The sequence below is a fragment of the Dama dama genome, chromosome X (genome assembly GCF_033118175.1).
Source record: "Dama dama isolate Ldn47 chromosome X, ASM3311817v1, whole genome shotgun sequence".
NCBI lineage: Eukaryota > Metazoa > Chordata > Mammalia > Artiodactyla > Cervidae > Dama > Dama dama.
The window spans coordinates 134,240,257-134,264,372 of record NC_083714.1 but is presented as its reverse complement, the minus strand read 5'-3'; the positions used below and the strand labels follow the sequence as shown (position 1 = coordinate 134,264,372).

Sequence of the window (24,116 nt, the reverse complement as noted above, 5' to 3'; positions counted from 1 at the left end):
ATCTTTCTTACAGTTTCCATCTCTGCTGAAATTACCTATCTGACCTTGCATCTTATCTACTTTTTTCATTAGAGCCTTTAACATATTAATAGTAACCATAATCATTCTAAATTCATTCTCTTGATACTTCCAAGAGCCATGTCATGTCTAAGTCTGATTCTGATAATTGCTTTGTCTCTTTAGACTGAATTTCCTTGCCTTTTGGCATGCTTTGTGATTTTTGGTTGAAAGCCACACATTTTGTATAAGGCAGTAGATACTGTGGTCATGCTGAAGTTTGTTGTCTCTATGGACATCAGAAATATTAAATTCCTCTAGTGATCTTTTTTGGTCCCTCCTCTTGGTTTTGGGGCTTCCTTTTGTGCTGTTCCCTAGTCTATCTCTTACAGCTCTCCCTTCTGTAACCCACTGTTGTTATTCCTGGAGACTTGTTGGTGTGCTCGTGGGGCATGGCGGAGAGGTGTCTCTAATAATCTAAGCCTCAGTTTCATCACACTTGCTTCTGCCCCTCCTCCATCTCTTTCCCCAGATGCAGTGGGTATCCAACAGCATTCTCAATCAACGGCCTTGAGGCCCTTCTCCCTGAAGATTAAATCTTTATTTTTTTAGGTGAGATGAGAATTGAGGCTGAGTGGAATTGATTCCTCCAGCTGCGGTGGTATATCACCAGTGCCCTTTGACCATGTCCTCTCTGCTGCAGAATAAGCCTTTTGCTCCTTAAAGGAGAAGGGTCTGACTGGAATTCTCAGTGATTCCTAAGCCAGTACTTTCAACCCTGCACCATAAATTTTCTATGGATTTTCTGTGATCCTCCCTGTAAGAGCCAGGAGGGGTTCTTGGAGGAAATGTCTGCAAAAAGTTTTAACCCCTCTCCCCAGGAGCATCATGCTCTCAAGCTAGACCACACTAAGCCTCAGGCAATTTGCTCAATTTTCTACTTTGATATATTCTTTTTCATTTCCATAGTATCTGGTGGCTTCTGTCCCTGGTAAGCAAATGCTCAGGTCCCATGTCTCAAAAAAAAGTGCTTATGTCTCTCCAGATTTTGAAATGGCTGTTTGCTCTGAAAACTCAGTTCTCTCTTACTTTTCAGTCTCTCTAGCTTTCTTCTTATTGGTAGCATGGGAAGGACATCCTGCAGCTCTCTACATCTCTGAACTGAAACTGGAAGTCCTATTCAACCATATTTGACCTACAAATGTCAATTCCTTATGGTTCAACCTAATAGATCATGGCATAGTTTCTGGATGGTGCACCCTGTTCTGCTGCAGCCAAAGTCTAACTAGAGATTTCTGAAGAAGATTGCTAAGGGTTATTCTACACACAATTCATTGAGAGTGAGATCATTAAAACACAGATTGCTGGGTCCTTCTCCAGAGTTTCCAAGTCGGAAGGCCGAGGGCAGGGCCCACGAATTTTCATTTCTACCAGTTACCTGGTTGGTGATGCTACTAACTGCTCTTTTGAGGATCACACCCCAAGAACCCTATGGCATATCTCAGAGGCTCAGGGCACATCTACATGTCCTGCTTATGCATCACTTTGACAGCAAATGGTCAGTCCTGAGGCATTGATTAGGTTCTCAGCTGACTTCAGAGAACTGTCAACGGTAAAGGATCAGGAATATGCTCACTCTTCAATTCATTCTGCACAGTGAATTTAAGTAAAAAATAATACTTTATGTCTTTAAACAAAGGTAGCCACAGTTTTAAAATAGCCGATGAAAGTCTTAGAGATGATGGTGTACAGATCCTGTGAACTTGTTCTAGATCCATGGTGATGTTAGCACAGTCCTTTGGGTCCAGGTGTTGGCTGAGACTCAGGTACAAGGACTTCTGAAGTCTTTCTTTATTGACTGTTTTCTTATGTCATGAATCCTCCCAAGTGCTACAGTTTTCCACTTAAGAGTTTTAGTAAAGGTAAAACTGGTTGCTCAAATGTATAGAATAAATCCCAATTGGCCTCAGTCACAATTACCAATGTTTCAGGTGGTAGGGACATAGCAGTGAAGAAAATAAAGTCACTATCTCGTGGTGGCTTCATTCTAGGGAGAGTAGACAGAAAACAAGTAACTGTGTGTGTGTGTGTGTGTGTGTGTGTGTGTGTTTAAAACAGAATGAAACACACGCTCCTATGGGAGAATCTGAGGGAGAACTAAGGCTATTGTTGTTCTTTTATTTAGCAGATTAGGGATGGCCTCTATGATGAGATGACGTTCGAGGAGTGACTAGCCAGAAGGAAGAGATCCAGACTTGATACCAAGGGAGGTTTAGGTGACTACAACTTCAGGGGCAGATGGGTGGTTAGTCACTTTTGTATACTAATGTTAATTCAGCTATGTTTGTGCTCAGTCGCTTGGTCATGTCTGACTGTCTGCAACCCATAGACTGTGGCCTGCCAGGCTCCTCTATCCATAGAATTTTCCAGGCAAGAATACTGAAGGAGGTTGCCACTTCCTACTCCAGGGGAATCTTCCTGATCCAGGGATCGAACCCACTTCTCTTGCATCTCCTGCATTGGCAGGCAGGTTCTTTACTACTGAGCCACTGGGGAAGCCCCTCAGCTATGTTCATCTTCAGGCAAAAACTCTCCTTGCTAAATAATCTCAGGTAACTCACACTCCACTTCTAGGAACTGTCTTAAGGATAAACTGGAAATGGGGACATGGATTTATGCCAAACAGTGTTCATCATAACTTTATAACATAAAAAACTGGAATTAACCAAAAATGTCCTTTCCCTGACCTCTCCACTCTCGAGGCTCCATTGGCCACCTCTGCAATGCAGTTCCAAAGCCCCTGGACTCCTCTCTGTGGTCACGCTCTCTCACTGCGAAACACTTGCCTGCTTACCTGAGCTTTTTTGAGCTCCCTGAGAGGATCTACCTTGCATTCAGCACCCATCATGGTGTCCAGCACATCATAAGCACTCAATACATGTTCCAGAAAAGGTTGCTTACATGCTCTCTGGCATATCTAGAGACAGAATATTATGCAGCCACTATAAATCATGCTTTTGAAAAAAAAGTTAATGACAAAGAAATGATAAACTAAGTATAAACTATAAAACTACAGACACAGAATGACCTCCATTAGGAGACACCAAAATTATTAAAAGCTGTATCTGAATAAAATTAGGACAATTTCACCTGTTTTTTTTTAATTCAAAGCCTCTCACATCTCTTTGCATTCTCTGATAATCTCAATGCCCACACCATGCAGCCATATCGGCCAGGAACTGCCCCCACCCAACCCCAACAAGGCGAGAAGGCACAATCCTACCAATGTCCCTGTGGTGAAGATGTGCAAATACTTTCTGCCTTTCTCTTTACAGTTTTTATTTTCTACTCTGGGTATAATATTAGCTTCATAATTGGAGAAAAAGTTAGCTAAAAATACTCAAGGTAACAGACTGAGTTCTACATTTGAACCTACAGTCACTACTCTGGTCCTCTAAACCTTAGAAGATTCATTGGTAGGATTCTTGTCAACAGGCATGACATGGGACACCTTAGCACGTGGTGTCCCCTCTTATCTCAAAGCGTCTCATACTCTGCTCTGCCTCCTCCTTTTTGTCTTCCTCATCACCCGCTGCCACATTTTCAGCACTAGATGCACCCTTTTAAAAGCAGGTCATTTATCCTTCCAGGCCCGAAGTTCCCTTTGAGACTTCTCTCTCTCTTCATTCCAAATTCACTTCCTCCATGGAGACTGCCTTGATTGAGAACAAACAAGAGCATTTTTTTTGAGAGCCTCCTTGGGCCAAGGCAGGGGGGGATAGGTGGGTGTTTCATACAAGGGTCCCTGTTCACCTAGCCTCCCTTCAGCATTCAACAACACAGCTCCAGCCCCAGTCAAGTTCCTTGTTCTCTCAGATTAGGCCCCAAACTAAGAAATACTCATGAAGTTTCAAAAGAACCCACTCCATTTCCCCGAAGACATTTGTGTTTTTCTCTTAGGGAATAATCTTGGAAATACTATTGACTTCTTTGTGGTTCTTCTGTACCTTTGAATCACTTTATTAGCTTGGTTATTTTAAAAATTGGCTTGTAAACTCTTTAAGATTTAAAAAAAATTAACACAAATTATAATGAAGTTTTGCCTTTCCAGGGAAATTTCCCATCAAAGTGCTCCAAGTTTGCCGACACATCTTAGTTTCTTGGAGAACTAGTCAGTCTATAGGGGTGAGAGAGAAGGGAAGCATTCATGATTTAAATGACCCTGTTTATCTGTATAATTTAATTAAATCTGTTGCCATTGAAATAAGACTGTCCCATGAACCTGGTTCTCCAGGAACTCAACTCTTTTTAGTCAGTTTTTTTTTTCTCTATTTTTTCCTGAGAAAATTCTAGTTACAACCTACTATGTTACCTTGTTCTACTGTTTTGTTGAAACATCTTATCACCTATTACTCCAACAAGAAAAAAGGAATAATAGCCCATTTTACTGGGGCTTCTGAATTCACAAATACGGTTTGCACACACTTTTTCATTTATGCGGAGAGGCTGCTCCACGACCACTCCAATTTGGGGTCACTTAAAAAAGGTCGAAGAATTGATGCTTTTGAACTGTGGTGATGGAGAAGACTCTTGAGAGTCCCTTGGACTGCAAGGAGATCCAACCAGTCCATCCTAAAGGAGATCAGTCCTGGGTGTTCACTGGAAGGACTGATGTTGAAGCTGAAACTCCAATACTTTGGCCACCTGATGCGAAGAGCTGACTCATTTGAAAAGACCCTGATGCTAGGAAAGATTGAAGGCGGGAGGAGAAAGGGATGACAGAGGATGAGATGGTTGGATGACATCACCAACTCAATGGACATGGGTTTGGGTTGACTCCAGGAGTTGGTGATGGACAGGGAGGCCTGGCATGCTGCAGTCCATGGGGTCGCAAAGAGTCAGACATGACTGAGTGACTGAACTGAACTGAAAAAGTTATGAAATAAAACCACCTCAGGAATCTGCAGCTGCTTCATGGATTCTCCCTGGCTTCAGACGCTGCCTTCTGTTCCACATGTTGGGAAAGCCTAGGGACAGAACTAAGAATGACAGCAAAAGTTCAACACCTTAAGAGACATGACCCCTCTCTGTTCATACCACACTGACAACCATTTACTTCTGGCTAGAAAAGAGTTTTCTCTGCCCTGGTCATTGTGTTTCCTTTTTAGAGCCAGTTTGGGGACTGGCATCTTCTTCCTCTGGCTTGGGTCAAAAGAACCAAGCCTTCGCTCTGTTGGAAACTGCAATTAGCCACACTGGACACCTATCACCCACACAAGCATTGCTTTGTTAGACTTTTCATTTGCACAAAACCAAAGAGAAAAGCTTTTTTTTTTTTTTTTTTTAACCAAATCCCTTTGGTGCTAAAACATCTTGACATTAATTTGTGATAAAATAACTAATTTATGATAAAATAACTAGAGGACTAAAACCTAATATTACACAAAAAAAGGAGACCATGATGACCTCAGGTTATAATACAAAGGTCTTTGTAGGACCTGGGGCTTATTTTTATACAGATCATGGCAACTGTAAGCAATAAATTATATACCCTGTGGTTTTCCCAACCAGGAGATGGTTATGTAAGGAAATAAAAAGCCTGTGATTAGTAACCAAAGACACACACGTGATCATAGTACAGGCTGCCTTTATGGGAGAAACAAGTGTGCTTGAGTATGCTGTCTAGAGGGCTGTGTATGAATAAAAATGGCTCTACACAATTATTTGAATAATAATTTAATGATTTTTACACTAAAAAGAATTTAGACCTAACCTAAATCTCCTGCTTAAATATGAAAGCAAAATCAAACAACTTGGAAATGGAATTCACAGCCACAGATTTTAATGGATTATTTCTCTTCACTTGGGAAAGATGAGGGGGGAGCATGATATTCCATGTCTTCTGAAGACATTTATCTGAGAGTAATCAAATTGTGTAAAATGGAGAAAAATGACTTGAATTCCAAGATATCATTCCTCTTGGACCATGACAACTTTGAACAAAAATATTTTCACAAAACTTCATTTTAATCATCTTCTTTACAAAGCACAATACTTAAGACTTTTCTAAATACAACTTTAGAAAATGAAGCAAAAAAATAATCTCCATTGATGCTGGTCAAGTCCATGCTGAATGCAAAAGAATTTTTTCAAAAGTGATACTTCCAAGCTTTTCAATATTCTTGATGGGTCCATTTTGTAAAGATGGCAGCTGTTTGGGCGGTGGCTCGTCCAGTTCCATGACTGTAGAATCCTCTTGCTGGCTAGCCCATAGGGCAGAAAGGAAGCTGCATATGCCAACTTCTCCTTTTAGAATTGCTTCTCCTTCTCTTGAAAGCCAATGACTCTATGAGAAGGTAACATCCCTCCTGTATTCCAGGTCACCAATGCCCCACAAGGGCGCTCCAACCTCTCAATTTAACTATTCACAATCGTCTGTATACACATTATATAAAACTATATCATTAGGGATTTTCATGAGTGAGATATCCAAATGTAAAAGAATCCTATTGTCATTCTTATATTAGGTGGCGGGGAACTCTGAAGGCTTCAAATTTAACATAGAAACTCTTAGAACAGTCAAGGGGCACAGGAACATTTTATGTCACTCTTGAAAACATGGTGCTCCTGGCCCCCAGCATACCAAGGGCAAGGTAGCTGGAAAGGCAGTATGTTCAGATGTGAGAGTGAAGGGTGTGAAGCGTCTTTCCTTACACACCCCTTCCCTTAACTACGCCCTCACCCCAGAACCCCACCTGGAAGACCAGGGTGTCCAGGGATCTGTGAATACTCTAGAGGAAGTAGCTGCCTCTAGCAACAAGGCTGAGTATGTAGGTGAGAGGGAGGAGGAAGGAAGGGAGAGAGGAAAAGACATTTATTTGCAATACTTTTGATCATCAATATGTGGTTGGGGTTTTTTTTTTTTTTTTTTTTTTGCATCACTCCTTCATTTTCATCAGTTCTCAGTCTTTGTCGTGCAAATCTACTGATGTTTAGAAGCTTCACTTTAAAACTCAGGAAATGGACAAAGCAGCTTTTTAGAAATACACAAAACATCTTCAGGGGCCATGAAGGGACCACCCCCTACACCCCAATCCCCAAATAGTCTTGCAATACAATATGCTTCCCTTATTTTCAGCTAAGGATGAGAAAACAGTTACAGAGTCTAAGGCTGAACTCTTCATTGGCTACAGAGATAAAGCAGACAAGCAAACACCAGTTTCCTTGGGTCGGAAAAAGCAATTCCAGGAATGCAAGAGTGAGCCAACGGCTACACTTCAACAAGCGCCTCCCCCTTTTCTCTTGGACCTGAGGAAAGGGTTACAGGAAAGCAAGGCAAATGACATTATGTGAGTACAGTTTCCACAACAGCACACACGATGACCCAGTGCAGGAAAGAATACAACATTCCCCCCCCTTGGTTTTCATTTTTACTTTTATTTATTTTTGCTTTAATAATGCATATTCTGTTCACTCAAAAGGTGCAAAGGACAGGAAGCAGGGGTTTAACTTGGCTGATGAAAAATCAAGCAGGGGTGACATTTCTAGTTCATGAACAACCTAAAACTAGAACTTAAAAGTCACAGCTGGTACCAAAGAGCGCACCCAGCTTCACAGCTGTCTCCTCTTAAGACCTTTGGTTAGGCGAGAGAAGCTTTGAAGACAGTGGCCTCTAGTGGACTTTGATAAGTGGCTAGAAAAAAAAATGTGTGTGTGTCTTTTAAATCATGGTAGCTGCATCACAAAAACTCCAATCAAGAGGGTGGTAAAAAGAAGGCACAGATCATTGCAAATACCAGATTTTCTCTTTCTCTTTTTGTAAATATACCATCATATATAAGCTAAAATTTATCTTAGGGTGGTGGGGTTTGCTGGCAGGAGAAGGGACAGGTTGGACCTAAAATTGCATATGTAATAGAATCCTTGAGGGGGACACAGAGCGAGGCAGCTTTTCACGTAAAGCGAAAAGAATGGGACGCTCACTCCGGACTGTGTGTAGTACAAACACTGGGGAAATCTGTGGCAAAACACGATTTAAAAAAAAATCATAAAATTATAAAGCTTGTAAACGAAGAATCTAAAATTACATTTTATTAATGGAAAATATCATCAAAATAGTACCACTATGGACTAAACTGCCTGAGTTTTCGTTTCATGTGAGATCTCATAGTAAAAAAGCCTTTAGCACAATTTGCTCTGTTTAAGTCACAACCAGTGCCAGACCCAGGACTATACCATGGGGAAGAATCTCCTCTTGGATGGAATTTGTGTTGTGCTATCAAGACTTTTGTGCTAATCTTTCAAACAGGGACGTGTTGAGGCAAACCTTTAATCTTTTGGCACAAGGTTATTTTGGCTGGGGCAGAAAATTTGAGTCTTGGACTCGGGATGAATAATGCGACATTTCATTTATCAAGTATTCATTTTGATTGAAGAGCTTTCTTTATGTCATTAACTTCCATCTACAAAGGAAAAACAAGAGCCGAACAAAATCACAATCAATTGGCTGGCTAGATAAAAGCTGGAAAGATAAGCAGCTTGGTTGATTGAAAGAAAATAATCCACCTGACAGTTTGAAAGGTGAAATGAGTGAAATGATATCTGATTGAAGAGTTGATCACGATGCCAGAAATGACATAAACCGAAAGAATAGGCACATCGACACGAAGCTTGAGGAGAGGGTAGATGTTTGAATTCTCCAGCTACAAGTGTCCAAAATTTGTCAAAAACAACAATACAACAATAATTCCAGTTTCTTGGTCAGAGGGTGGAGCAGGTTGTCCTGACACACTGGACCACTTGGCAGGGCTGGAAGGCCGCTGTGCTTGGGCCCAAGGGGGTGTCTATGAGCATCCCCAAAGTGATGATGTGCAGTTACTGATCCTTTAAACACCATGGATCCCAGTCACCACCAAAGGAACCGACTGTGTGAGAGCGGAAAGCCCACCATTTCCAACTCCTACACACTCTGCCCTTCGGTCATGGCTGAGTTAGGTCAGAGAGAGGTCAGAGGGGGACAGAGCTCTGATGCCCTGCAGGACAGACACAGCTGTCAGGGAGAAGTAGAGAAATAAAGAGCAGGCACCAAGTATGGACAGCTGTGGTCCTTTGAGCTTCAGTGGCCACATGACAGAAACACAAATGGGGTCTCCCTAGCTCCACACTCTCTGGTACTTATGACAATGAGGCCTCCGGAAACGGGGTGGGGGTAGTTTTCAAAAAGATGGATTACAAATGAGAAACCCAACTGCGGGCACATTTGCTAATGCCTCCCTTCTCCAAGACTTCCCGGGTCCCAGGAGGGGATGTGAGTAAGGCTGTGTCATTCTAAGACAATTGTCACAGGAAGCCCATCTCAATCGGTAGAAAAGTAACTCTCATCTATTTTCAAAATAAAGCCTGGACTTTGCTCCCACCCTCAACTGAGCCTCTCATGGGGCAACAGGACCCCAAGGGACCCACCTGCAACCGAAGCCGGATTTTCTTCTCTTCATCCAACTCTGACAGTAACTGCTTAATCTCTCGTCTGGAAAGCAAATGGCAGTAATATTAAACAAAGCCCAGACTTTTAAAACAGGAGATAAGAAATCTCTTATCACTACAAAATCCATCTGTTCCTTTTACAAAGAAGATGTGGACAGAACATTACACTATTTTCTTTGTACGGCTAAGGCTTAGAGCCTGGTGTAGATAGAAAGGCCATTATTTCTCGGCTCCCCAAATATGCAGCCATTAAATAATAGGTCTGAGGTGACCTTGGAAATCCCTTAATGTAAGCTTCTTCTAGAAGAAGAAGGGGAACCCGAGGCTCAGGGGGGTGGCCTGACTTGCCCAGGGTCTAGTTTCTAGGTATCCAGGCTCATATTTGGTCGTCTTCCCTCTTCTGAAAGTCCTTTCTTCCAGAATTGCTGGTCTTTACATGTACTTACACAACAATATTCATTGCAGACATTTTACCACTCCCCATATATATATATACATATATATATGTATATATATATATATATATACACACACATATATATGTATATATCAGAGAAGGCAATGGCACCCCACTCCTGTATGTTTGCCTGGAAAATGCCATGGATGGAGGAGCCTGGTAGGCTGCGGTCCATGGGGTCGCTAAGAGTCGGACACAACTGAGCGACTTCACTTTCACTTTTCACTTTCATGCATTGGAGAAGGAAATGGCAACCCACTCCAGTGTTCTTGCCTGGAGAATCCCAGGGATGGGGAGCCTGGTGGGGGTTGCACAGAGTCGGACACGACTGAAGCAACTTAGCAGCAGCAGCAGCATATGTATATATATATTTCCTTTATTTTCACGAATTTTAAATTACTGAAAGGTTAGCAATATGTTTTCAGATATTCTCACAGAATCCTACAAATAATAACACCTGAAAATTTGCAGGTAAAAGAACTGAACTAAGGATACAGTAATTATGTCATAGACAAAGTAGACACAAGTTAGAACACAAAGCCCAGTGCCCTTTCTAACGTTAAATAATGAAGTAGAACAAAATGAATCATCTCACAAACTCGCTCTAGACTGAGGTCACTACAACCATGCTAACTCTGATCAGAGAGCTGTGCTCTATTTTAGGGTACTAGACACTCCATTTTACACACGCATGTGTGCAAACTAGACTGGGAAATTAAAAAGCAAAGACTGCAGAGGCTTTATACAGCATTTGCTCACTTCAGATGAGCACCATGGTGGTCCTTGTAGTTGGACCAGTGTCCTAGCACTATGGTCGACACACTGGGTTCTCTGACATGCACCGGTCATGCTTTGTTTGTGTATTTATTCATGCACACACTATGTACCATGATCTCGGTGGGCCCTACTTAGGGTTTAAGGAGAGAAGTATAAGATGGGGCCTGAAACACACAGCATGACTCCAGGAAGGAGTTGAGTTCAGGTGGGGGAGTTCATTGGGGAAGGAGGTGTGAAGGAAGTTGCTAAGTCTTGAACTAGTGAAAAAGGGTACGTGTCTATGAGGAGGGGAGACAATGGGGGAGTTGATGGAGAAGATCCAGGATAGAACAGGGAGGCGAGAACTACAGATTTGGGAATGAGCAGTGTCAGCACAGACTTGAGCTGAATGCTGCATGGGAAGTGACACAGAGAGCAAAGGTGGGAGACTGGTGGGGACCCAGTACCCTGGGGCGGGGAGGCCAAGCCCTGGAGAGGAGCCACTCTGATGTCTGATTTGAGAAGAAGTTGGCTGGGGAAGCACAATTCCAGCTGACCACACCCAGGCTTCACAGCGGAGAGAGCAACATGGGGTGGAGCAGCCCCCAGGCACCGGTGACTCTGCACTCAGGACACAGGCACAGGGCATTTCAGACAAGCAGGAAAGTTCTAGGAACTTCCCAGAAGGAGGGCCCCAAGGCAGGAAGCCCTGGATTCAGGAGTGGCTGACTCATCTTGGTCAGAAGGCTGAGAACCAGTGCTCTGGGACAAACTGGGGTTGTGGGGTCACTGTCTAGGCAGGGGACACCCATTTCCCGGACATGGATGGGGCCTGTGGGTACCCACAGCTCTCCTGTGCAGGCAGGGTCAGCTAGGAGCTGGGGACTTGGAGGAGTTAGGGGCAGCCTGGCTGACCCCTCAAGACCCACTCTAGTCCCATCCTGCAGTTCTGCATATTTGTCTGATGAACCCTTGCCAGGCAGGGGATGAGTTCATAGGACACCTCCAGCCTGAGCGGAACAGAAGCAGGATATACCCGCAGGGCTCAAAGTGAGTTCCACAGGAGCCTTATCTTAGAATGCTCAGGGGAAAAGACAATGATGTTTGGGAAACACTGCATACACTAGCCTCTGTCTTCCCAGGCAGTGAAGGCTCTGAGCAGTGCTCTAGAGAAGAAACTAACTTGGTTTAACCCAATTATTCCCTGAAGTACATGAACACTTCAGTGGTAGGCAGGTGCTCAGCCTCAGGTGTCCTCCCCAGGGTGTGACTGCAGGTGCCTGTGAGCCCCCCGTGCTGTTCCCCAGCTGGGGTGCTAGGTCGCCTTTGGAGACCCTGTCAGGAAACACCTCCTTGAGGTGCCTCACCTGTTCCCTCCAGAAAGAGCTAACGGGTCCTTAAACTCTCTGCGCCCCAGTTTATTCAGGTAAGTGCCTCCCGACTCCCAGCCCTTTTACCATTTTTGTCACTGCACGCAGTGTCCTGGGTGGTGTGTGCTGAGTGTCGAGCCTCAGGTTGAAAAAGTCCCTGCATCTTTTACACACTCTGTGTCCCTAAATGCAAGCCAGTTCCTACACAGGGCAGCTAACTGAAGAAATGGCAATTTTGCTGATGCCAGAAGGCCACTGGGCTGATTAAGCAGTGGTGTGTGCACATACCCGTGTTCTGGGGATGTGAAGATCTTTTTTCACAGCCTGCTCAGCACCTTGGTCCTCATGGCTGACTCCTCCTCGTCCACCCTGCGGCCAGCCCAGGCCCTTCCCAGGTGCAGCTGAGCTACCTGAAGCCTCTGGGGTTCTCCCGCCCACTCCTGCCCCTGCTGCCATCATCTCGGGGGGAGGCTGGCCTATCCCCAGGGAGGCTGGGACCCAGGCTGGCAGAACTCATCCCTGACCTGCGGAAAGCACCCCAGGAGGTGGTTTGAGAAGGGGCTGCAGACACTCACTTCTGCTGGTCCTTCATGGTCTCGATGATGCTCCTCAGCTCCCGGACCTGAGTCCTCAGCTCCTCCATGGCTGCCTGGCTGCTGGCCACAGGCTCCGTCTTTGGTTTGCCTTCCGTGCCGAACAGAGACGGGGAGTTGGCTCTGTGTCCAACTGTTCCCAAAGAGGATGACAGAGGGGAGGACGCTGCTGAGGACAGAGGAGCCGGCCCGCCGCCGCCCGCAGCCATGGTTCCCGGCTTCGGTGGCAGGGACGCTTTGTTGTCCGACACCTGCAATGAGGCAGGACAGACAGGGTTCAGGCCAGGGAGGCATGTAGGGCACTGCCCTGCCCTGTTTACTACAATGCTCTGTCTACATCACCTGCCCTGAAGCTCCACATGCTCCACCCATTCATTCCTCAAGGGCCTGCTTGCTGCAGGCAACCCCTTGTTGTTCAGTTGCTCAGGCATGTCTGACTCTTTTCGACTCCATGGACTGCAGCATGCCAGGCCCCTCTGTCTTCCACTGTTGGCTGGAGTTTGCTCAGATTCCTGTCCATTGAGTCAGTGATACCATCCGACCATCTCAACCTCTGCTTCCCCCTTCTCCTTTTGCCTTCGTCCCTTTATGTATTTTAAATTTGACCACCTTTCTGAACAGGTAGTTCCTAATTGATTTAATGTACTTGTCCAGAGGCCCATGGACCTCCTAGGCTCTTCAAACTCTGAAGTGAGTAAAACATTTTCCTGACCTCCAAAGGGCTGAGAAGCCAGTGAGATGCAGACAGACAGACCAACCAACACACTGCAAATAAGGGGGGAGTGCACAGGCAGGAAGGGAAGCACCCAGGAGAGGCCCAGTGTCCTGGAGGGAGGGTACCAGGATGAGGAGAAGGACCAGGAGGTGGTCAGAACAGGGGTGGTTCTAGAGGGGACAGTTCAGTTCAGTTCAGTTCAGTCGCTCAGTCGTGTCCAAATCTTTGTGACCCCATGAACCACAGCACGCCAGGCCTCCCTATCCATCACCAACTGCCGGAGTCTACCCAAACCCATGTCCATTGAGTCAGTGATGCCATCTAGCCATCTCATCCTCTGTCATTCCCTTCTTCTCCTGCCCTCAATCTTTCCCAGCATCAGGGTCTTTTCCATTGAGTCAGCTCTTCGCATCAGATGGCCAAAGTATTGGAGTTTCAGCTTCAACATCAGTCCCTCCAATGAACACCCAGGACTGATCTCCTTTAGGATGGACTGGTTGGATCTCCTTGCAGTCCAAGGGACTCTCAAGAGTCTTCTCCAACACCACAGTTCAAAAGCATCAATTCTTCTGTGCTCAGCTTTCTTTATAGTCCAACTCTCACATCCATACATGACTACATACATGACCACACACATCATGTATGGATGTGAGAGGGGGCAGTGCGTGAGACAAAGGCCTAAAGACCGAATAGTGAACTGCAGTCAGGGGAAGCTAGAATGTCAGGGGGCAAGAGAGAGGTGGGGTGTGCCCTCAGGGAGAGTTAAGGCCGGGGAGGCACAGGGGTCTTGTGGAAAGGGATAAAAGATCGGCTGTCAAGCAAAGGTCACCATGGTTGCAGAAAGGCCGAAGGGCTGGCGGGTCTGGAGATCTAGACACTTTCTGGGAAGTCTCATATAGTGAAATCTGGACACAGTGAGGGTTTGCCTCAGGCAGTGGCCAGGAGTCTAGAGAGAAGACAGTTTCGAGAGATGTGGCAATAGCAGGCTCATTCAAACAAGAGATGCAGCCCTGCCCTCCTGGAGCAGACACCCCACAGTCACGAGGATGTGGTCCTAGACAGGCCACGGCAGGTGAGATGAGGAACAGACCAAGGGCCGCGGGTGGGGATGAGGAAGGAGGCATTAGGCCGACCCTTTCATGGGAGGAAGAACAGGCTGAAGGCCCAAACAACAATCTCAGTTTCAGACACACTGAATTTTAGAAGCCTGATGGATAGCTGAAGGGGGAGCCCAATGGGCAGAGTCAGTGACTGAAAAAGTGAGTTGGGCCAGAGAAATCACCAGATGAAGTGCAAGCCATGGGGGTGGACGACACAGAATGGGAAGAGAAGAGGCCCACTCAGGGAGCCTACAGGAGCCCTGGATTGAAGAGGTAGAGAGAGGGGAGGGCTCTTGGGGGCTGAGATGGAGAGGTGAGATGGGGGATGGAGCCAGACCAGAAGAGCGCCCCCGCCCCCGGGAGGAGCTTCCAGAGGTGCCGAGAGCAAAACTGGGGGGAGTTGATCGGTGGAGCCAAGGAGAGTGAATTCTAGTCAAGGCAGGTTGGCAGCTGCAGGGGAGGTGAGGGGCATGGCCTGCAGATTTAGAACTCTCTTTCCAAACACTCTGAGAAAGGAAGATAGGAGAAAGAGAAGGTTCTTGGAGAAGCCTCAGGAGGAGATAGGATCAAGAAAGGGTTGGATTTACTTTCAAAGACAGGGGAGACCCTGAGCTGGAAGATTTCTTGAGGGTAAGAGCCAAGGGTGAAGATGGAGGAGACAGACAGGGAGGTCTGATGGAGAGGTGTCCTGAGGGGGCCAGGAGGGCACAGGGAGTGTGAGAGACACGGGTGGCAGGGAAGGGGGGCAGGCTGCAGGCAGGTGGGGGGGGAGAGGGGGAGGGAGTAGACAGGATGGTGGGAGGTGAGGGAGTCGAGGCTGCTGGTGAGGCTGGGCAACACAGCTGGGACTCCCTCCAGCAGCCGGCGCCCAGGGCTGGAGCCAAGTTGGGGCTGGGCTGGCATGATGAGGAGGCTGAGCCTGGACTCAGGCTGTGCTGCAGGGAGAAACTGGGCAGAGTCAGCCAGAAGCAGATGGGCCATCGTTCCCAGCCTTTCTGCTCGCCTTTTCTCTGCCAAGTTATCATTGAGAAAATCACTTTCTGCTGCCAGAGAGAATGCTCCACCATCCTGTGCTGACTGTCAGTAGGAGTCAGAGTAAGAGGGGCGAGGGGCTGACATTTACAGAGCACTGATTATATGCCAGACGTTGGCTGGACAACTGCAACGAGGGTCAGTTGGCACACAGGCTTGATGGAGCAGGAAACTGAGGCTTAGGGATGTGGTTGAGAAATTCCCCAAGTCTCAGAGCTCAAGAGTAGCAGAACTGAGCTTCAATCCCCTCCTCTGATATCAGCTGGACCCTCAGGCTTGGTAACGTGACCAGAGCTGCCCATGCCCGAGTCTCAGGGTCCTCTCTCCTGGCCTGATTTTCTTTGCTTCTTTTCTATTCCCGAGTTAATACCTTTCCTCATTTTCCACTCTGCATTCTCACATATGTCCCTCAACCCACCCATGTCGTCACAGTGACTTCCAGACATTTCTTGGATTGATGCTTCTCTTTGCATTTCCTATGTGACTCACCCTCCCAAATCACTTCAGCTAACACGTGTTTATTATAAGCCCTCACAGGGTACAGGCCACCAAATGTCCTGATCAGTTATTTCAAGAGGAATTTCTAGAAGCAATAAATAAGACATGACAACTCCAGGAAAGAGAAATGGAACAGAACAGTGAAACTCAGAAATGTGAAGAGCCAAGGCCCCCCAGTAGATGTCGCTACAGAGACACTCTAGGGATGTGGGAGAGAGTGCAACTCTAGGCATTCCTATGGTCACCAGAAAAAATGGATCTAAATCCAATTTCTGCAAATGGAATCCTTTTATAAAGGCAGACTGCTTCAGTTTTGTGAATATTACAATCGATCTGCTTTATAGGATCATATTTTTGCTGACTATATCAGCTTTTTAAGAAAATCTATACATCTGTAAATCTATGAGAAGGAAAATTCCACATCACCTTTGACTTCTTTGTGTTAATTCCTGCTGTGAGTGCCTTAAAAATGACTTCTGCTTTCTGGTTTTAGACAGAAAACAGTTGCAAATGTTTACAGAAAATAACTTCAATTGACTGGCTTCTCTCAGCACGAGAACATGGCATTTTAAAACCATACCTCACAATCACAGGATGAACAGAACTCGTTTAGGCTAACCTTTAGAAGCCACACACAGTTGCTAAACGATGTGTTCTCTGTTCCTCATAAGCCAATAATAAAAGAGCTATACCATCCCTGGGCATGCGGTGAAATTAAAATGTTTTTAGACTATAAATTTATCCTAATAAATGAATCCAAATAAGCTTTTCTGTAAGAAATCCCATTAGTTATTCACATTCATGAACTGCCAATTGTAATTTGTGACACCGCCAGTTTTGAACATAAAAGTCACAATCTGTAGGCAGAGGGCACAGCATTTAACATATTTCATGCAATCTTTATAAAACTGTTTTGGTTGTTGTGATGGTGATGGTGTGTGAGGAAATATGTGTGTGTGCATGTATATGTGGTTGCTGGTATGAAAAGGGGATCCAGCCATAAGAGAGAACATGGGATTCTGCTCAGTTTTGGAGACTGTAACATTCCTTGGGGATTTTGATGACCAAAGTCATCACTGTCAGCAAAGAATGACAAAAAATGTTTTAACGGACTGAATGTGTCTTCCCCAAATTCCTGTGTGAAAACCCTAACTCTCCTTGGGATGGTATTGGGACATGGGACCTCTGGAAGGTGATTAGGACATGAGGGTGGAGCTCTCATGAATGGGGTTGTTGCCCTTCTAAAAGGGACCCCAAAGAGCTCTCTCACCCTCTTTCTTCCATGTGAAGATACAAAGAGTAGTCATCAGTCTGCAATCCTGAAGAGATCTCTTAGCAGAACCTAACCATGCTAGCACATCCTGATCTCAGGCAGCCAGCCTCCAGAAATGGGAGAAATCAGTTTCTGTTTCTATGTCACTCAATCTGTGGCACTGTGTTTCAGCAGCTTCACATGACTAAGACATCTGTTTCTCCTTGTTTGGTTTATAATGCATCATCAGAGCAGACACGAAAAGGCAGGGGTCCCGTGCTGCCAGGATACCCTTGCCACGGCTGGCCACTCACTTGGGATATGGTAACAGTCTTTGACGTTTTCTTGGATGCGTCCACTCCTCTGTGTGCAAGCGAAATGTGTTCTTCTTTATCTTCTTCAGGACTTGGGGAGTCAAAGATGTCAGGGCTTGAAAGGGAAGACTGGATAAAGCCAAAAGAAAATGCTTTTGTCAGAGTTACACCTTAGCTGACATAGCTTTTGTTAACATAATGCAGTATGCTTTTCAAAGCACTCGACACTTCTATTTTGTTTGTCTCCTCATTATAACGCCAGGCAGAAAGTGTGCTATTATCTGTGTGCTTGAGAGAGTGGCAGAACTGGGACTAAGACGATTTCCTTGACCAGGGATCTTTCTTTCTATGGGATCTTTCCACTGATGCCTGTTGGTCATTTCATCTGTGCAAGCATCCATCTCTCCATCTATCTTTTCCAGCTTCCTCCATCCCTCAGAGACCCTCTCTTTTTTGTAAACATTTGCTACCATGTACCAAGCACTCAGCTTGGTACTGAACTTGACAGTGACATGCCAGACACAGTCCCTGCTCTCACAGGGTGGACAGTCCAGTGGGGAAGGACATTCAGGTTGAGAGGAAGCTGCCTCTAACCTGCCTCTCCTCCCTTCCCTCCTGATCCTTTTTCAGAACCACTGAATCTGCTGCATAGTGAAGTGCCTAAAAGGGCTTGTCTGAGAGGAAACCATTTCTGGGAGTAAGGGATCACCAGCCCTGCAGTCCAGTGAGCAGTGTTATCTCCAGCCCCAGAGAACCGCCCTGCCTGCCAGCACACCATGCTCATGTCTAATCTGCTACCTGCTGCTAAAACGCTGCCCTCAGGGCCATGGATGATCATTATCCATTCTGGATTCAATCTTTGCTAAGGTGTATTTACAGAATGGCAGCATCTCTTGGTGAAATATGGGGATAACACTCCTACCCTTTCTGCCTTGCTGTGAAGATTGAAAAAGCTGGATGATTATAAACCAATTCACTGGAATCACTTGGTCAGAGAAGATGACTATGTTAGAATTTCCCTATTTAGGACAAAGCAAAGAAAAATCAGAGTTCCTGTGGCAAGGAGGAATCTTCTGGAGATATTGTTAGGTGAGCTCCTATTCAGCCTTACCTCTGTGCCTTCCACCTCTGCAATGGGAAAAATAGTCATATTCAGGGTCACCATGTGGCATCGTTATAGAAAAAATCATACCTACAAATACTATTCATTTTTTTCTGTTTATTCTACTTACTACGCATTACATTGAGGGAATGTTTAAGCAATGTTTTAAAGTGAAAAGGTCTTGTTTGTTAATCTTCATTTAATCTGAAAATCCAATTAGCTACATCCCCCCCAACCAAGCTTTCTTTTACTATAAGCTTAGCTACCTTACAATGCCTTTTATTTTCAGATTTTATTCAAAAAGCCAGTTTCCTCCTATATAACCTAGGATTCATGAGCTGTCAATCAATGTTGGATCTTTGAATTCAATAAAAAGCTCAAACTAGGTTGAGAGGCCCCAGGCTACAGAGACAGGACTAATGTGTTTCCTCCATCATTCCCTCCAATTGCCTTTTAGGAATATGTCCATACCCAGTAGTCCCATCTTGCTATGAAAAACCTAATGGGAAGGTGTTAATGGAAAGAGTAAACATGAATTCACTGTATACAGGAATGGACAGGAATGAAGGGAAAGAGTACAATAATTGTACTTCTTTAAAGCACAAATGTATCCTGCTGCCTTAAGTCCACAAATAAAATTGTTTCCTATAATATGTCAAAGTACAAGCCACTATTTCATAAGCTTTCTGCAGACAGGGACCATATTTATCTCATTCCCAGTTGCAGCCTTGGTACCTGGTGCAGAGCTGAGCCCACAGCAGATAACCATCAATATTTGTGGAATGAGTGAATGAACAAACATGTAATCTAAAGGTGGAGTGAAGATGACATGTCTTTACCCAGTCTCCTCCAAATGTATCCAAACTCCCAGACATAGGCTGTAGGGACCAAGAGTGTGGTGCAGGGGTTGGGGGGGGGGGCGCTGTGGAAACTCAAACTTCTCTGTATTTACTTCTGATACCTCAGGGTCCTCTAGATCTTGAAAAGTTGAGAAGAATTTGGACAGAAAACAAAAATAATGAAGGATGCATAGAGAATATATCAGAGGTAGAATGAAATATTTAAATACAGAGATACTAAGAAGTAATTAAATAGTCTGTGTGTTGATGAAGTGTTTGAGGAGGGTGTGGAAAGGTGAGAGGGAAGGAAGGTGGTACCGACACAGTACACAGTGAAAAAGCAAGCCATGTTTTCAAGCCTTTCTTTCCCAAAAATGGCAATACACAGTTAGATATGCTTCCTACAATGAGGAAACACAGGACCACTCAAACCACACTTCCAGACTCAGTGGATATGAGAGACGAGGTTCAAAGGAAGTGGCATTCTTTTTCTTCTAAATGACCACTCCTTAGGTGGGATCATTAGAAAGTGTCCTGAGAAACCTGAAAAGGGTTAATTCTTTGGTATCTGGGTGAAGGCTTTAGTCCCGCAGTCCCAGCAAGAACAAGGCAACTCAATATATAGAGACAGAAAGACCCACACACATACATACATACATACGCTGCTTGCAGAAGCATCACCATTTTTCTACAGTGACCTTCACTTCAGTGTTTAGGATAAATGGAAACATACATGTCCAGTGATACTGCATTGGCTAGATAAACGCTCATGTATCCCCCCAGGCTAGAGCACCAGGGGCAGCCACATTCACTGTGACATGATGGGAGGGTGTGTAATGATGGGGAGAAGGTGCACAGTGGAAGGGGGAAAGCAACTTCCAAAACCATGTATTCTGTGTGGTCCTGTTTTGAAGAAATCCAAGATACACAGCAGGAGGTGAACAGGACTCTTGGAAACAGGACTACAGGGAACTTATGTTTTTCTTCCCCCTTTTGTGCTTCAAATGTGCTACAATAAATGTATTATAGGTTTTGAATAAGAAACAAAGTTATTCAAAATGACCCAAATGAAAACTTCTTTGGGTTATCTGGAGTGTTCTGACTGTTCTCTCCTGCATGATCAGGTGCCTGGTACATTTAAAACCCATCTCCTAAAGGTCTGTGTGGGGTTCCATGCAGGGGTGCCGAGGACATGGCTCTGAGAGAAAAATGCTGGGCCACTGCCAAGCACTGGAGAGCAGCTTACCCTTTCTTCCCCTCAAAAGTTCGCTTTTGTTTATAGACCAAACCAGCCTTACTCTCCTTTCCCAACAGAAAACATGACATTGTTTTTCCCCTTACCAATTTCACTTCAGGTTCAAACAAAAATCCGTGGAAGGATAGAGGAGGAGAGTGGCAGGAGGGAGTCCCCACCTCACTGGCAGATGCACAAAGAACTAAAAGAAGGAAATGCTGCCTGGTTCCAGAAGACTCTCAAATTGCTTCCAGTCAACAGTGTAGCTCATAGACCTCCCTCTCCCAGAGGGTCCTCCAGTCAGACACTTGCAGCACAGCCCTTGGCCAGAGGCCCCAATCTCTCCTGCTTTCCAGCCTCGGGAAGTGAGGAGACACTTACGGACGTCAGAGACTGGGATGGAGGTCGCCTCCCCGTGGCTTTTGGTCTGCTTGTGGTTGGGTGACTGAGTTTCTCAGTAGATGATACCACGGAGTCAAAACCTTCTAGGTCTAAAACAAAAGGACAACAGATTTTTAAAAGTGCATCAACAAGAGTAAGGGAAGGTTCTTAGGCTGCAAGCATATCTTTTCCTTAATAATTATCCTTTATGTCTGGTTTATACTTCATCATTTATGAAGGCTGTTTTACATCCTTTGGTCACCTCATCAGTGTGATTCAAACTGAATGAAAGAATCATTTCCGTCTTGGTTTAACAAGCTAACATAGAGGAAAGAGAGACATGATTTTTCTTCCCCCCTTCAATAGCTATATTCATAAATCTTCAAAAGCTACAAAAAGAGAAATAAAGGAGAAATTCTCTTTCTTCCGCAAAGCCAAGTCCATTTTGGTAGATACAACATTCGTGTAGTCGCAATACAATAAGAACTTATCACAAGGTACCACATCCCTGGGCAAGTGAACGCTGGTCGTTGATTCCAGAAGACAAATGAGGGCAACCTTGTCCTCTGGCTGGACCATCACCCTACTGTTAGACTCTTAACTGCCTGGAAATGGACAGCAAGCTTCTCTTCCCTCAGATGACCCATAGAGCCCCATACCAGTCTGTTTCCAGAAGCATCGCTCAGTGGAGACAATATCATCTTCAGTCACCAGTCTGCTCACTCGATCTCTCCATGATGACTGAGCAACAACTCTGTGCCACACACAGAGCTGGACACCAAGGCAAACCCAGTGAGTGTGGGAGAAATGAGCCTGTCCTCAGGGCGCCCGCATCTCGAGGACTGACGTCTCAGATGAACAGCACATCCTTCAGTCAGATCATCACTGCCTTTACTTTGTCACCTCCTTCAACCAAATCAGGCAAAAGGGGTGGCCTGGTTCTACAGAGTTCTGGGGATTTATAAACCGAGTGTAGATCTTTGTGTGATGGACAAAGGGATGGCTGGCAGAAAGAGACCAACCTTGAGACTCATTACCGCTGGTGACTGGGACCACACCCCCTCTTCCTGATCAGGAGACCATGCTTCATCGGCTGTGCCTGACACTGCCTTTCCAAACCATTCCCGTTCTCCCAACAGAGCCCCAGTTTTGTTTTAGGACAATGTGCCCAGCAGAAACATGTTTGGACTAATCTGGTGATGGTGATCCTGCTCCTTGTGGCCTGCGATTGGTTTAGAGGTGGCCGTGCAGCCCAATTTGGGTCACTGAGAAATGAAGGAAGTCCACTGACAGCCTCTGGGGGAGATTTCCTCTCTGCCTAGAAAGGGGCAAGAGAGGAGAATGCCAGGTATGCTCCTGCCTCGTCTTCCTTCCTACTTAGGGAGCTGTTGTGCAAGAATAGGATGCCTAGAGTTGTGGATGGGCTTAATGTCCTTCTAAGAAGAGAAAGACACTAGGGCCCACTTATCCCTCTGCCATTTGAAGACACAGTGGGAAGACAGAGTCTGTGAACCGGGAGGAGGGGACTCAACAGACACAGCATCTGCTAGTGCTATCATCTTGGCCTTCACCGCCTCCAGAACTGTGAGAAATAGATGTCTGTTGCTTAAGTTCTGTCATGGCAGGTCTGACAGACTAAGACAGGCATGGATTTTGAGCTAAGCTGTCTAGGTTCAAATCCCGACTCCAGCACTAGCTACCAGTGTACCTGGCATGTTTCTAGTCTCTTCCTGTCACTTCTTTTTTTCTTTTGCCCACACCCCACCGCATTTGGGACCTCAGTTCCCTGACCAAGGGTTGAACCCATGCCCCCATTGGAAGCATAGAGTCTTAACCACTGGATCGCCAGGGAAGTCCCTTCCTGTTCTTCCTGTGGCAGTAATCTTCAGTCCTTTTCCTGCCATTGCACAAATGACTAGTACACTCTTTTATGAACCACGAGGGAGATGCTCTTGGAGATCTTCAGGATAGCAGAGCAGAAAAACAGAAAGAGCTTGGGTGACTGATCACCTCAAGGAACCACTCGACAACCCTGGAATGACAGTGTCCTGACTTCTCACCATGTGAAATAAACTCCCGCCCCTTATGTCAGCTAATTTTAGTCAGATATTCTTTCTTTGCAACTGAAAGCATCTGAAACTGCCACAACTGCAAATATGCTGTTGTGATAAAAGATAAAAACTATGTGTGTTTTTTCCCCTCCTTATTTTGGGGAGTGCTCCTTTGTTGAGGGGTACCGTAAGCAGTCTGGCCGTGTGACAGCTTTATTCTATTAATGAACAGGCAGGTGCTGTCTGCAAACTACTTCCTTGAGTGGAATATGCAAAACCAAGCACAACTCACTGGTCAGGACAAACCATTACATTACCCCTGGGATTAGATGACATGACTTTATTCCAGCACCTGGTGAATGAATAATTACTCAACATGAACTCATCTTATCAGGGCAAAGCAACTGCAACCAAAGGCTAACTCTGCAGAGACAGCACCAGAAAAGCATCAGCGGTACTCTGAGGCCAATGAGGAGCCGAGCAGCACCCAGGGCCACAGAGAGGCTTCTGAAAAGGGCCCCCACTTACCAGCCAGCTCTGTGGAGAGCGGGGTGGATCCCTCCAGAGCCTGTTCACTGGCCTGACCCTCTCAGGGGCCTTACCTTTAAGAGAATCTTATTTTCTTAAAAGATTTCCCTTCAGTCCCCACCCCAGGACTCGCTTCTACCAGCTCCATGTTGTCTGAAATGGAAATTCCCAATTACACACTTGGATTGGTGCCAAAAGTCATCATCTGACACTAACATCTGAATTAATTTTTTAAAAATTGCTTTTTTTCCTCCAACTATAAAAGGAATATGTGCACAATGTATAATTTTTCAAAGCCATAAAATGATAACAACAAAACAAAGTCAACTATAACCTTACCGTACTGAGACAACACTATTAGTATTTTGGTAGCTTCCCCTTCAGGCTTTTTTCTATAAATAGATTGCCTAGTTC

At 45.3% G+C, this 24,116-nt stretch overlaps 1 protein-coding gene across 6 annotated transcripts in view; it reads right to left on the bottom strand.

Moving 5' to 3' along the window:
- Positions 1 to 5,817: 5,817 nt before the first annotated feature.
- The window catches only part of SH3KBP1 (SH3 domain containing kinase binding protein 1), a 334,741-nt gene continuing 316,442 nt past the window's right edge, over positions 5,818 to 24,116 (bottom strand). For all 6 annotated transcript variants that reach the window (XM_061136773.1, XM_061136772.1, XM_061136775.1 and 3 more), the window contains 5 exons: positions 21,124 to 21,233; positions 17,568 to 17,696; positions 12,639 to 12,907; positions 9,460 to 9,523; positions 5,818 to 8,459 (listed from right to left, as the gene is read on the bottom strand). In XM_061136773.1, the coding sequence (XP_060992756.1) occupies positions 8,418 to 8,459; positions 9,460 to 9,523; positions 12,639 to 12,907; positions 17,568 to 17,696; positions 21,124 to 21,233 (614 nt within the window). In that variant the 3' untranslated portion in view covers positions 5,818 to 8,417. The remainder of the gene's footprint in view (positions 8,460 to 9,459; positions 9,524 to 12,638; positions 12,908 to 17,567; positions 17,697 to 21,123; positions 21,234 to 24,116) is intronic.